This window comes from Oreochromis aureus, linkage group 14 (assembly GCF_013358895.1).
Source record: "Oreochromis aureus strain Israel breed Guangdong linkage group 14, ZZ_aureus, whole genome shotgun sequence".
NCBI lineage: Eukaryota > Metazoa > Chordata > Actinopteri > Cichliformes > Cichlidae > Oreochromis > Oreochromis aureus.
Window position 1 is genome coordinate 9399046 of NC_052955.1, and position 15248 is coordinate 9414293.

Sequence of the window (15248 nt, forward strand, 5' to 3'; positions counted from 1 at the left end):
CTGCTATAACAATAGTAGCTACTGAATCTCAATTTCTGTGCATGTGCCCTCTATGGGTTATGTGCATGTGTGGGGTGGTCACCCTTTAAATCTTCATCTGGGTCACAATCCTTTGTACTTTAGGACATAGCTGTTTTTAGTACCAGGAAAATACAGTGAAATCTAATAATCCAACACTGTGTTATATTACTGGAGGCTTAGACATTGAGGTAAGCCACAGCCATGGTTTTAAAAGTGTACAATATACACTCTTAAAATTATCAACTGAAGGAAACTGAAGATCAGTTTTTCAGAGAAAAAAAAAGATCTTAAAAAACCCTCAGTATGGCTAGTATTTTTAGCAGAAAAGTTTGCTCATTATTAAATACTCCCCATAATATGCGCACAAAAAACAAGCAGAAATGATTGAAACTTCACAGCTTTGCATTTAAAAAAAAACTGTTGCCTAATTATTTAGACACCATAAATAATCACTGCTATATATATATTTTACATCTATCTAATTATTCCACTGTTAGGCCAAATCTTAGAGGGTTTTTTTAAACCACAGCCTTAGCAATAACTTCAATATTAAACTGACACCATCACTGGGTTTTAGCCCTTTGGCAGCTGTTTCATTTTTATGTGTTCTTAAGGCAACAGAATTACTCCCATTAAACATACATTTAGTGGTGAATAAATTGCTTTCTCTGCCTTTTCGATCACCTCATCCAATATGAGAGCCTTAGAAGCATATTGGCAGTCAATATTAATATACTCAGTACCACTGAATCAGTTGCACAGGGGGAAGGGTGACTGGTAATGTAATCAATGGCAGCTTTTCTACCTGAAAGCTGCAGCTCAGAGGTCAGAAGAAATAAAATAAAAGCAGTTTTAGGCTTATGTCTATTCTAACGTTATTAAAAACTGCACTGTTATTGTTTTAGCTGGGTGCAGCGAGTATGAAACCTCAATATGGGAGAAACTCTTGCTCACTGAGAAGATTACCATCATATCTGCGTGTGGTGCACTGCACATTCCTGAAGCTCTAAGTCAAAACTAAATGCAGTCTCTTTTACTTTTTTCAGTCCTTTCTTAAAATCTAATGGCAGTCCACATCAGTGTTAGCACAATTGAATAGACTGAAAGAGAAGTTTATTGAGATCTGCGTAGATTTATGGGGTGATAATAGCCTTGCATGTGACGTCTTGGCCCAGCTGGATTGGGGTGTAAGCCACAAGACGTCTCACACTCTGTAAAAGCGCTGCTAGTGTGACTAATGCAGGTTAGAGCTGTATAAAAGATCCAGGTAATACATGTGACAGGGGGAGAAAAGTGAAGAAAAGACAGCTAAAGGTATTAATGAGAATAAAGAGGAATGCCAAACTGGCAATAGTAGTGAGTTTATAAAAAAGGCTTACTTTCTCAGCTTAATATTATGGCACCAAAGAGAAAGCTGGAAAAATAACTAAAATGTGTTGAAATGAGAGAATGGGTGACATATTTTGATGAAAGATTACAACAGTTAACTACACTAAGATTTATAATTTGGGTACATTCAAAGTGCCTCTGCCTCTGTACTGCGATTCACAGCTACCAAGACTTCTACCTAAACTAACAGAAACCGGAGCACCAAATTGCAGGGAAGAGATCCAAACACACCTTAACTGACAAAGTATTTCCTGTTAATTCTTCTGTGTGGCTCTACATAAATTAAAAAAAAAAAATCTACTGTGCTTCCAAGGTGTTTAGCTGTGTAAGCATAAATGGAATAAGGCATTTTCTATGTCATTTGTAATGTAGTACAGAAGTGCTTTTTATTTCACTTTCCAGAAAACGTGAGGATAATTAAACAAACACACTCCATGGGAAAGCCACAAGACCCAGGTCGCTGAAGAAAAGGGTTTTTCACACATTTGTTAAAGGGTGATTGTTCAAAACTGCGTAAGTCAGGGTTTCATATAGCTAGTTCAAACCAAAAATATGGGCTATAAAGCTGACAAATACCAAACTGGGCATGTCTCACATGATGATATAGTTGCATTAATGTAAATACACCGTCATGAAAAAGTTTTTGCCCCCTTCTTGACCTGAAACAAACAAAATATAGTTTGTAAATGATGATTTCATTTATTAAGGGACAAAGGCTAACCAAACCTACCTGGCCCTAAGTGAAAAAAGTACTTGCCCCCTAAACCTAAAAACGGTTTGCCAACTTTGGCAACAAGAACTGCAATCAAGCTTTTAACTCATTTATAACTGGCATAAATTCTTATACATCATTGTGGAGGGATTTTAGTCCACTCTTCTTTCCAGAATTGTTTCAATTCAGTCACACTGGAGGATTTTTAAGCATAAACGGCCCATTTAAGATAATGCCAAAGCATCTCAATCTGATATAAATTAACACTTTGACAAGATCCTTCCAGAATCTTATATTTGATCTTTTTTGAGCCATTTAGAGATGGACTGTTCTGTTTTGCATCATTGTCCTGTTGCATAATTCAAGTGCAGTTGAGCTTCAGAACATAAATGGATGCCCAGGCATTCTTTTTCAGGATTTTCTAGTTGAGAGCAGAATTCATCATCATTCCATCAGTTACAGCAAGTCGTCCAGCTTCTGAAAGAGCAATGCATCTGCAGAACGTCACACAACCACCATCCTGTTTGATTGCTGGTATGGTGGTCTTTTTAAGGACAAGGGAATCATCTTTAAAAACTGCATTTTGCATTTATCCAATGGTATCGTTATCCAGTGTTAAAATTCAGTTGATGATCTGAAACACGTAAGACAAATACGCAAAAAAGTAAATAAACTCGGTAAATAAATTCAAAGTATAGTTGTTGAACAGTAGTCCGTGTGTAGACTGCATATAAACAAAAGCAATGGTCACCTATTTGTAAAGATGAGGTTGTAAACTGAAATCTTGCATTCATGCTTAATGAACTCACTTTATTACTCCAAATCAGCACCACACTGTAGAGTATTATGATTCACCATCTTAAAAAAATCATGAGCACATGTCTGGTTGTACCAAATCCAACTGCAGCTACAATTAGAATAGATGATTATTAACAGAGTAAATCTGTATACTAATTGAAAGAAACTTTTTGTCTACCCATTCACACAGTTCTCACTTTTAAGCTATAGCCACAGCCAGCTGACAAGGCCAGTTTGTGACAAAATGAACGGGTGAAGGTGACTTAAACTCCACCGGCAACATTGTACTTGAAATGACTCTGGGTAGTATACTAATTGAAAAAACATTTGACTACATCCATAACATGTTTGCCTAAATAATGCACTCAGCATTGTACTGAAATGACAACTACATCCATGTTTGGACTGACACAGAACATGCAGGACTGAAGCTCCCATGCAGTTGTTCTAGTGGAATTCAAGCATAAAAAAATAAGGACACTTCCAGTTTAACCCAAATTCTGTACATGTCCACATCTTTGCTATAATACATAAAATCTCTGTGTGTTTGTTTCTTTGTCTGTGACCAAATGAAGACCAAATGAATTTGAACAACCAAACTTTGCATACAGGTACATCTTTGGGTCCTGTAGATTCATATCTATATTAGATATCATGCAGCCAAGTATCCACCAGCAATTAGCAATGGGCTAAAATGACCAGTTTTTAGCATTTATACATCTATAATGCCTTATAAAAATCATTCTATCCATTTTATCTCACAACAATAACATGTAATTTATATCCCTAAAAGTTGAAGTAAGCATGGTTTATTATGATAGCATCACACTGGCAACCAACCACCTAGCCATGGGCTAAAATGACCTATTTTTGGCATATGAACAACAGCTACCGCCCCACTCGCTGCCTTTTTTTGCCAACAGCACCAACGGGCCATGCCCATTAGCATGGGCATGTTGCTACAGGCTTATAGTACACACCTCAGTGCCTGGTGTCATGGTGTCCTGTTCCAATATTAAGAAGGCTACTAGTCTATTGAAAGATGTCTAGGTATGATTGTTTAGGTTTAACACTAACATGGAATACATCCGAATAATGAACTATGTGGTTGATCTATGGTAAAAAAAAATAATTTCCTTAAAACCTTAAAAAACAAAAGGACAAAATGTATAACTGAAACTATGTCCCAAAAATCGAAGTTTAACCTAACTGGATATGGAGAATGAATGAAATATGCCAATGAATAATGTATGGAAATATAAAAAGTATAAAAAGTTGATTTTCTGTTTAAACAACTGTACAAAATAATGTACAATGTTTCCAGTAATGTAAGAAAAGACACAAAGGATTTCACTGGTCGCTTATTCCTGTCATACTCACCATCTGTTGATGAGCCCAAATCAGGCTTTGTTTGCATCTGTTCAACAAACAATAATAACCTCTTACCTTCTCCTTACATTACATATCACACTGATTACAGATATAAGACCATGAAAACAACAGCTTCAGACAACGCCACACTTTCTCCCATCTGACTTCATTTCTTCTATAACACCTGACCAAGGGAAATGCAGCTAAACAAAGTATGATCAAACTTGGATTTTACTTCAGATTCAATCAGGATCATTTGTGGTGTTGCACTCCAAAGATGTAGGAAATGAACGTGGCTATTGGTGAGCGAGTGTGCAGAGAGTGTCCCCATTTGTTTGGTCATATCTAAGCTACCTCCCAAAGAGATATTGCATTTTATATTTCAAAAGAAATTACATTACAGTATGTTGCTGTGGTGCTCTGTCAGGGGAAGTCACAGTCGTTTTTGCTTGCCTCGTCAGAGGCAGGGCTGCATGCAGCTCCAGTCTAATGCAATCAAGTTGCTCCAACTCAAGATAAAGCAGATGTGCTCCAAACAGCCTGACTGGAGTGGAAGTGTGAGTGAAGAAGCCTCCATTATAGAGAGAAAAGTGTGGAGGGAGTGCTTTGTAGCAGCCAAGCTGTGTCTGTGTTACTGAAAGTTTGTTAGAGATTCTCAGCTCAGAGAGGAAGAAAATAGCCTCCTATATATTATAGCTCTTTCAAGATACGTTTACAAGAGGCACCATGAGGGGTTTTTTTTTTATATAATTTGTTAAGATGGAAATATATTAATTTAAATTGAATAAAAACTCCGCTTGTGTCACATTTTTGTTATGTCTGTCGAAATGTTTTTCAAAAGATACACGTAATAAATTTTTCTGTGTGAAGAAGAAGCATGTTGAGCAACATCTGCTTCCTTTGCTTTCCTATGCAATTAAATACGTTTCCATCACATCATTTAACAGCTATGAGGAAGATAGCTTCCATACATCTGTCATCTACATGTCACTTTGTCAAAAAATAATCATTAGAATCTAATGAAACACTTCATTGCATGAGAATGTATCTGACATCCAAATATGCAGAACTCTGGCCTCGAGGCAAATCGACACAGCATTCAACAGAACTTTGAAGCAAACTGAATGCAGGAAATGTAGGTGTGTACAGGTTTGGGAGGTTCTCATTAAGTAGATCAGCGTTGAGCAGTTGAGACAATACTGTCCATCAAGTGACAGTTGCATATAATTGGAAAACAGGTCTCAGGTATGACTCGTCTGTGAGAAAGAAAACCTCACAAACTGTGCAATACCCCTATGAGGTTATGAATACTAATCTAACAACAATTTATGAAGCCTTAATGTTGCCTAATTGTACTGCAATTATATTGTACTAACCTAAGAGTAATGACATGATAGTTCTCAGGTGACAGGTGATATTACATGGGGTGACTTGATTTTACTAAACCACAGGGCAAAAATAAACAGACAAGTTAAAATAAAACCTTTATTTAAAGAGCATTTTATTGTAGCCCATAATGTGGGGTATAATATGCTAAGTTCAGGGACAATCTAAATTCCTACAATATAAAAAACTAGCAAGAAATGCTTTTTTTTCTTTATTTCATGTGATAGACTGGGAGCCTATTCAAAGTGTAACTAAATGTACTATTTTCCAGATCTCCCAGTTACCAAAAGCAGACAAATTCTGAGATACCAGTGAGCTTTAAAAACTGTCCGTCTTCTTTCACCTTCAATAAAAACACCAGTATATTTCTTCTCCTAGGTGTCACCATTAGGCATAGCATCCAGCTATCAGTGGAAAAGCAAAGGCTGAATGAAGCTAGGCCTCAATCACCTCAGGTCCAGAGACTGGTTGGCAACCCCCTGGCAATCAGACATCGGCAGAAAAGGGTGTATTCCCTGACTGGTTGGGTGAGTGGTTGCTGACAGGCTTATGTGAAACTGCTCACAATGAGGTACGTTATACGGTGCTGCACCATACTCTCTGTGACGCTGATTTGATCACTAGATTTCTGAGGTTGTCCACAGTTTGCATGGAAGATGAGTAATTGGTGAGAATTTGCAGACAGGTCTGCATCTTCCACAGCAATTTGCTAGCAACACACAGTAAGGTTTTTGGTGCAGCAACTTATTTGCGACCAATTTCACCTAGGGACAGCCAGCATCCGCTCACCAGCTGGTCAGGAAATGCACATTTTTTCTCTTATAATCCACGGTTGCCAAAGTGTGCTAACTGGTCCCTCAGCCTTGGTGACTGGGCCCATAGAAGGTAGCACTGACATAGAGAGTTAGTCAACAAAGATGTACACATACACTGTGTGAGGTATTTCTAAAACAAAAATAATAATAATAATACCCCCATTGCTATAACTTTGGATGTAAATGAAGATCAAACTGACTGATAGTGAGAAAAAATATACAAGGCTAGAGCAAACATCATCTAAGATCACTTATCCTCGACTAGGTTAGTAACAATTGTGTTGGTGCCCAGTTTGAATTATTTGCTACTAAAAAAGTCACAATCCTTAAATCTCTACACAAAAATTTTACTTGGCTCAACAGCGAGTCATTCCTTCAGGGTTAAAATATTGGTTAATATAGCTGGGGCAATATGAGCCCAGAGGCTGTGGTGTACATGGTGAGGTTTGAAGAGCTCAGCTTAAAGGTATGTACACATTAACATGTACACATGAACAGTACTGATAAAATAAAAGCTAAACAAGGAGTAGAATGACAAGGGTTTTTTTTAGGATTTATGCATATGCAGTAAACAAGGGAAGCAGCAATACAGAACAAAAAGACAAGAGTCTCAGCCAACTCGTTAAGAGACTTGGACCCAGTAACAGGACTGATGCGTCATCACCTACCAAACACTTACCCAGAAATCTGACTCACATTAATCTGAAAAAGATTGAATTCCTCAAGAACTAGTAATGTATTCTTAATGGTACCAAAAATGGGTACTGTATAAAACAATTTGAAATGATATCCAGCCTCAGTTTCCTGATACATGTACAAATCCCTGGCTAAACGCAGAAGAAAGTCACCACCTAATATACAATGAATGTCTCCAGAGACTACTGCTACTACCACTGATCCATAAATGAACAAAAAAGGGCAGATGAAACAGAGAGGAGAAGAGTGGGGGCCTCTGTCCCTCTCTGCTACACCAGCTTATGTGAACTTTTGGAGGTAAGAGCCCCGGGGTTCCAAGGACAACTGTCAGGAGACACAGGCTGTGAACTCATGCTAATGAAGGCAGCTCGGCCCTGTAAACAGCATGAGAGGATGTCACTGGAATACATTACAATACATAACTGTCTCCCCGGGGCAGGAGGGTTCCACATGGCCCAGCCCTGATCACTCACCTCAACACACACATCTCTATACACACGCATACACATTCTGTGGCTTTTTCATCCCACCTGGATACCCCACAGGTAAAGAAAACGACAAGAGAAGACACACAACTGTTTCTCCAAAATGTTTTCTGTTTTGTTCTCTAGAGGAGTAGAACCCTTCTTTCTTTCTTTTTTTAAAAATTAACAATACTTTAACTTGTGACTGATTGTTTCATAGTTTTATTTCAAAGTCCTCCGTCTCTCTCACCACAAAACCAAGAAAACAGATGCTTTGAAATGCTGAAAATTGATACAAACTGTTGAGAACTGAGATGGCAAAATGAGGCTCTTGGTGCTTTGAGGGGAATGAGGCAGCGATAAAGTGAGTGAGAGAGAGAGCTCAGACAGGAATGCGACTGTTTTCAGGTCAGTGAGCTGGAGTGTGCATGGGCGAGAGAGCGAGAGCGAAAGAAAGAGAGACAGAAAGGGGAGGGGGTAAACCTATAAACCAGGCCACAGTTCTGCTGCCTTTTTCCCCCCTCATTCAAAGACAGAGCAAACATAACGCTGAACTTTATCTATCAGGGTTGCAGGGCATTAAGGACATTGTATCATAGCTGTTGTGATTTGGCACTGTTACCAGAGCTCTTACTATTGCTCAGCTTGATCTTTTTTGGACAAGCCATATTTAGAACATCTTTCACTGCGGCACTGTGCTCATGAATTCTCTTATCAGTTCATCGACCTTGAAAATAAAAGTATATTACTAGCAGAAACTTGAACTGCTGCATGGCAGAATTTAGAGGAAAAAAATTATCCTTGAAATCGTGCAGTTTGCGTCGAGTGTATGAAGACTCGGGCTGTGCAGACATCCATTATTTAGCCCCCCGAGGATAAAGTTGTCATGATTTTACTCTTGTGTTATGCAGACTGTTCTACAAATTTGTTGAAGGACAGTCAGGATTTAACTGACAGTATATATTGATTTTGTATACATTTTCCATATTGTGATGCTGTATATGCATTTCAAAAAACTATTTCTAATTTATGTTATGACAATGACTTAACATGAGCTGATCATGCTGGGTTGTATGATGGATTTAAAGTTGCCTTGCTGAGTTCATCGAGTTAGACTTGTGGCAGTAAAACATGTAAAAGCCTCTCTAATGCAAGACCAAAGAGATATGTTAAGGGTATATCCAAAGCACACAGCACAAACTATGTGTTGAGACAATGCAGCACGCAACAAAAGGGAGTAAACTTGTATAAAGTTGTTGAGTGCATTTCAGGATGCTACAATCAGCATTTTCCACTTCAGTGCAGAGACAGCACATGATTCCTTTGCCAGTAAATACCATATTGTTTTACAATCTGACTCCTAATAAGAAAATCCCCTGCCATTAGATCCAGCTGCCCCTTCTTGCCCCTCTTTTTTCCATCATTTTAAGGTGAACAGCCGAGAGGCCCCTGTACCTTTGAGAGGTCTCTGAAGTTCGCTGGCAGGGTCAAGTCCAGCTCCTCCGAGTCATAGTTGGTGAGGACCCAGGGAAACACCGGGTACTGGTTCAGATCATTGTATGTCCTCCCTAAACACACAGAGGAGACAGAAAACTGTGAGTGATGATGGGCTGGAGGCGAACAGAGGGGTTGAAAGCAGGGCAGCGTACACTTGAGGCTTCAGTTACTTTAGGGGATCAACATGCAACATTCCAACAAGCCCCCAATCAGACGGACTTCCTTCCACACTTCACAGAGAGTCTGCCAAGAAAACACATACACTAATGGTAGAAAATGTGAGAATGATTCTGCATTTCCCATGACTCTGCCTGCTGTGTCTCCTTTGTTAATAGACTGTGGGAACTGCAGGAGGCCTGTCTTTAAGTATATGGAGAACATAAGCATTTTCAAGTAGTTAGGAGAAAATGTAATTGCAGAGGTATACATTCTTCTGGGGGACATGACTTCCAACGCCTGAAATCTCACAGCAAATCTGATTGCTGATTGGCCAGATGTTCTCAAAGGAAAATATGATTTTCAGATGATAAAACTTGGAAAACTTGGAAACCTGGAAAAGCCAAGAGCATGTACCATGTTGTCAATAACGCTCGACTTTTCCTTTGAAGATGACATTGATACAGCTGCAAGGTCAGGTGGTGGCCAGTTGTAATCCAGGACTGGGATGGGGCTGCTTTTTGCTAGAATTTTTACTGCTGGTGATAAATCATGCTGAAAACTTTGGCTCAAAGTAAACTGACAGTTAAAATGTAACAACTTCTTTTCCAGGAAAAATGAAACTGAATGTGTAAAAGGGCACAAAAGAGATTCTAAGGTGTCAGACCATGGTATCCTAGGATATCCTGTCTTTATATGATTAAAACAAACAAAGACGTTTCCTAGGAACATCCAGTGATTGAATACAAACTATTTTCCAGCTTCTTTAGTTAAACATTCTATACTAAAGAAGCAACAATTCCAGGACTGAAAAATAACCAACTCTACAGCAGAAATAAGCAGACAGTTTTGATCTCTACAGCTATTTTCCCTTTCAAGACACTACTACACATGACATATTACAATGTCATTATTTAGTGAATAAACATGAAGCCCAAATTCAGAACCAATGTATGAAAAACTAAGTACACCCCATACTGCTTCCACAGGAATTAACTGTCAGAGTTTATTTCAGACTCATAGACCTCAGATAACATGTTAAATCTTACTGGTCATGTCAGTACAATTAGAAAAAGATGGAATTAGTATGTTGTTGTTTTTTTGAAAAACCACCAGAAGAAAGCCACTTCTCTCTAAAAAAACAAAACAAAAACCCCAAAACATGGCAGCATGGCTAGGTTGCATATAAAAAAACTACAAGACTTCTGGAACAATGTCCTTGGACAGACCAGACCAAAGTAAGTATGTTTGGTCATAATGGACAGTGCTATGTTTGGCAAAAAATAAACACAGCATGCTTGCACAAACATCTCATACCAACTGTCAGCATGTTGGTGAAGGGGTTATGATTTGGGCTTGTTTTTCAACCGCAGGACCCAGGCACCTTGCAGTCATTCAGTGGACAATGAACTCCTCCGTGTACCAAAATATTATAGATTCAAATGTGAGTCCATCTGTTTGACAGCTAAAGCTTGGTCAAAAACTGGGTTATAGAACAGGACAATGATCCCAAGCACAGCAGCAAATCTACAACAGAAGTGCGGAAAAAGAAAACCATCAAAGTGCTGCAACGACCCAGTGAAAGTCCAGACTTTAACCCTACTGAAATGCTGTGACAGGTCCTTAAGAAAGCTGTGCATAAATAAATGCCCACAAACCTTAATGTACATTGGTTTTCACATGACTCTATTCTAGAGGTTGGGTTTTATATAAATCACCTAATAAATTGTATTAACACCTAAAGTCATGTGTAATTTAAGGCTACTGTGCTACTACAATTTAGCTACTGTAAGTACTAAGTGAGTGTCAAGGGTAAGTTTGCACTAAAAGACACTAGAGAGCCCACTACTATTTTTTTTTTCCTGTTTTCAACCAAGCTGTTATCACTGGCTGTTAACTATCCAGCTTGTTATGTTCAGTGCAAGACAGAATGACCAAAATGCTAAACTCAAGGTATGATATTGAATCTTTGCATATGCACCCTGCTTCTTTAGAATGACATTATCACTATCATGTAATAGAAAACACATTTACTAAAGTCAACTTTTCAAATAAAGAACAAATGAGAATAATAAGGAAAGAATAATAAAGGCTGTTTCGCTACATCTAGGTTTAATTAGATTGTTCCCAGGTTTATAATGATTAACTATAAAATATTATCAACTTCAACCAGTCAATCAGTTACGATTCTGCAGCAGGTTGGCCTTAGAAAATCTAAAACTAGCCGAGCAAGTGAAAACGTCTGACAGGCACTCATGCAGAAGGCTTCTGCAGAGTAACCAGGGTCTGGGGGAATCTAGAGAACATAATTATCCAGGTTAATGCCATACACTCAAAAGGAAGCAGCAGGCTGAGTGTGGAGGATGAGTTGGGCATTGGTGTGGTTAGACCTACTTGCGCTGAGGCCTGAGCTGGGGTGGCAGGATGTTAATAACAGTGGAATAGTGTTTAATTAGAAGACCACTTCCCGTTCGCACCTCTTCCCAGCATTTCACCCCCCGCCTGTCTACCGCTCCACACTATTCTGACATCCCTGGCAGCCCAGGTCATTACCAGGGATTTTTAATGAATTTTGGGCATGTTTTTCTGTCTGCCTTACATCTAATTAGCTGACAATAATGTATCGAAGTCGAGCACAAGCTAAATATAAATATGCATGAATATGCAGCGAGAGAGAGGATGACACCTTTCTGAGCAGAATAGCGTGCAGTCGCTCTTGCCTTCCCTGTTAGTTGCAGTTCAGATCAGAGAGTCGACAACAGAACCTTTCAGCTCCGCAGACACACGTGTGCACGCTCTCACAAAGCCAGGCACTAATTATCTGGCAAAATCTGCTGCGCCTGCTCTTTGCTTCAAACAGCATACTCCCATGAGCAGTGAAGTTTACAATGTTGAGCACCTCTTAAGACTACCATGGATTCTTAAACAAATACGACATAACTGAGGCTACTGATAGTAACTTCCAGCACCACTGACACATAAAGTTTATTGATCGTGATAGCAAACCTTAAAGCCATAAGACTCTAATGGGCAAAGTTTCACATATATAATAGATTAAAACTCAACGATTTCACCGGTTGGAAATTTTGCCCGGATAAGGAAGAAAACAAGTCAGAATCTGTCTGTTTAACTGATGGCTGAGAAAAAGAGAATATATTATTACCATACCTTCTGCTACTTTCAATTTAAGCAAAGAAATCTCATAGTTGCAGAACATTAGAAATTTAATACATACAACATTACCTGCTATAGTGTTGAGAAACATGAGGTACTCAAAGTTGGAGATTTCTCTCCTCTGCCAGCGCTGGGTCATGTTGGAGGATTTGAAAAGCTGACGAGGAGTGGCCAGGGAGATGCGTCTGGAAAAAGCATTTAAACAATAACTCAATATCCACAGGATTAGTGTTAGTAAAACTGGATTTTGTTAAAAAATTTGAAGGCAAAATAACAAAAAACCATAAACATAAAACTTGTATATGGAACTCAATTCAAAGGATTGGCTGCAAACTGTGACATTATGACATTAAAAGCCAGTCACAGGTTTTAACACTACTACTCAGTTTTAGAATTAACACACTGAGATGAAGGATGTATAACAAAATGGTATTCATAGCTGTATATCTTTTATTCTAGCACATTAAGTGAATGAGAGTTGGTAATTAAAAATCCCTAAATCACACAATTATTCAAGCTGAACTACAATACAGGATGCCTTTCTTGACATCCACAAAATATCATATAAGTTGCCAGTTTTGCGGCAGCAAATAAAAGGCCTATTAGCACCATTGGAGTCTAAAGGGAATCTTTTTTCCTGTGGTCATTGGCCTGGCTGCAATCCTCTTGTATAGAGTCTTCTGTCAGAGAATTAGGTCAGCTCAGTCAGGGTCAGTGCACATCCACTTCAATGACTGGAGCAATGGGACTTCAAATGACTCTACTGCAGGCCAGTACTGCACAGACTCTTCAACACCCAGCACAGATGAGGTAACAAGGCCATAAAATATAAATATAAAAATATAATTCTAAACATTTAATGGCGTTTTGATTGTTTTATTTCAACTTACCTGGCTTGTGGAAGTCCATAGCTGGTACCCACACCTACCCGAGGGAGACTGTAAACGACTTTCTTTACTGTGGCTTGGTCAGGAAAGTTAAACATGACTGATGCTGCAAAGAGTAAAAGATAACACTTATTATATTAAAAAATATGGGAAATAAGCACTTCAATTTTAAATTCTCTAAATTGTTACTGCATTTACTTCTGTTGGCCATAAAGACCTCCAGCGCTGTGTTCTGCAGGAGATATCGTCTAGTGAAGACTGCGCGAATTTCACTGAACATCCACTTCCCATGCAAGCCCTCAGTGTATGGTAAGAGCTAAAAGGTGAACAAGAGAAGAGAAAAAATGTCCTGTGATTATTGTAGATGTATAAAACAAAAGATAATGTGAAGAGTGAAAAAGACTACCGACTACAATGAAAGATCAGGAATGTAGTGTGTTGCAGATATGATGAAAGGTGTCAAAGCTGTGAGGAGACTGTAACAGAGCACAGACAGGAAAACAAACCTGAGTAAAACATTATTGTAGATACTGTTTTGTTTTGGGGGGTATTTTTAGTGGAAACCGGTTTTCATGAGCACCACAAATACAGTTATTGAGACAGAAAACCTTTGCCTGCTACTTGCAAACTAATCCCTCTACCCATTAGGCTGCTAAGAGAAATGCTTAACTAGGCTTGCAGGCAGGTATAACAGGGTCAGAGCACCCTGATGTAATTGGGACTCGGAGCTTCACCAAACCAAGGCAAAGGAGAGGCCGCAATATCACACCAGTATCAGTTCTTTCATTCCCTTTTTCAACTTGTAACTAAGAATTACTGAGACTGTATAACACATTTCATGGCGCAATTGCTACAAAACATGAAGCTGTGTACAGATTGTGTTGAAAGTTTCACAATTTTTGAGTTAGTTTAAAAGAGTCATTGATGGAAAGGCAAGCGGTCAAAGAAATAGCCCCCTGGGTCAGTGGGATATACATAATCAATAAAAATCATCATGCCAGGAAAAAGAGAGAGAGCAGACAAAGAATCATTAGTGTATGCAGCACCACCGGGGGCTGCGGGTCCACACACAGAAAGACAAGACAGTTGTTCTGACAGGTGAGAATGGTCCCCTCACACACCTTTCTCCCTCCTTCCATCTCACTTCCCCCTGACTGAACAATTTTGTCTAACAGTATGAGCCAGGGAGCAACCTCATCAACTCCCCAGGTTATAATCACACATAGGTTCAGTTCAGAGAGTGCGTGTGTGGGAGAGAATAAAGATTTAACAGGGCAGTAAGGGGGTGAGGCCCTACAGTGTGTGTGTGTGTGTGTGTGTGTGTGCGGGCACGTGTGTGTGGTCACGGTGGTGGGGGTAGAGATGGAGAGAATCAGAGTGAGCTGGGTTAGGTCTGATGCTAATGCTCATTTAAAATAGTGACAGGCTGGAAGAGTGCAGCACAAGCCGAGCTCCCTTAATTTCTCCCTGGAATAGCTCATGCCCGACCTCCGTGCCACATCCAAAATCTCTTGAGCTCAATTAAAATTGGATTAGGTGGAGATGCTGGATGTGCAGCCCAGCATCTCTGGTGTTCTCCTACCAGTAATGCCCCTGCTTGACACCTCTGCAACCCCCAACTCAAACAGTTGTCATAGAGACAGCACGGCCCTGAGGAGGCAGCGTGCTGACTGGAGGGGGATAGAAAAGAAGGGAGGTGCGATGGAAGGACAACTAGGAGCTGGAGGCCAGCAGCAGCTCACTGGGAAGAAGGGTATCTTTTATGCCCCCTCCCACTCTGTAGCCAGATGTTGTGGAAGCAGTCTTCTGAGTGCAATGCTGAAAGGCAAGTCATACAGATAAGCATCATGGGGAGACTACAACAGCTTACTCCATCAAAAGA

General features: G+C 39.4%; 1 protein-coding gene across 6 annotated transcripts in view; it reads right to left on the bottom strand.

Annotated features, from left to right (window-relative positions):
• nbeab (neurobeachin b) overlaps positions 1–15248 on the bottom strand; it is a 205722-nt gene that overhangs the window by 28690 nt on the left and 161784 nt on the right. For all 6 annotated transcript variants that reach the window (XM_039622706.1, XM_039622705.1, XM_039622704.1 and 3 more), the window contains 4 exons: positions 13565–13682; positions 13370–13472; positions 12549–12664; positions 9108–9220 (listed from right to left, as the gene is read on the bottom strand). In XM_039622706.1, the coding sequence (XP_039478640.1) occupies positions 9108–9220; positions 12549–12664; positions 13370–13472; positions 13565–13682 (450 nt within the window). The remainder of the gene's footprint in view (positions 1–9107; positions 9221–12548; positions 12665–13369; positions 13473–13564; positions 13683–15248) is intronic.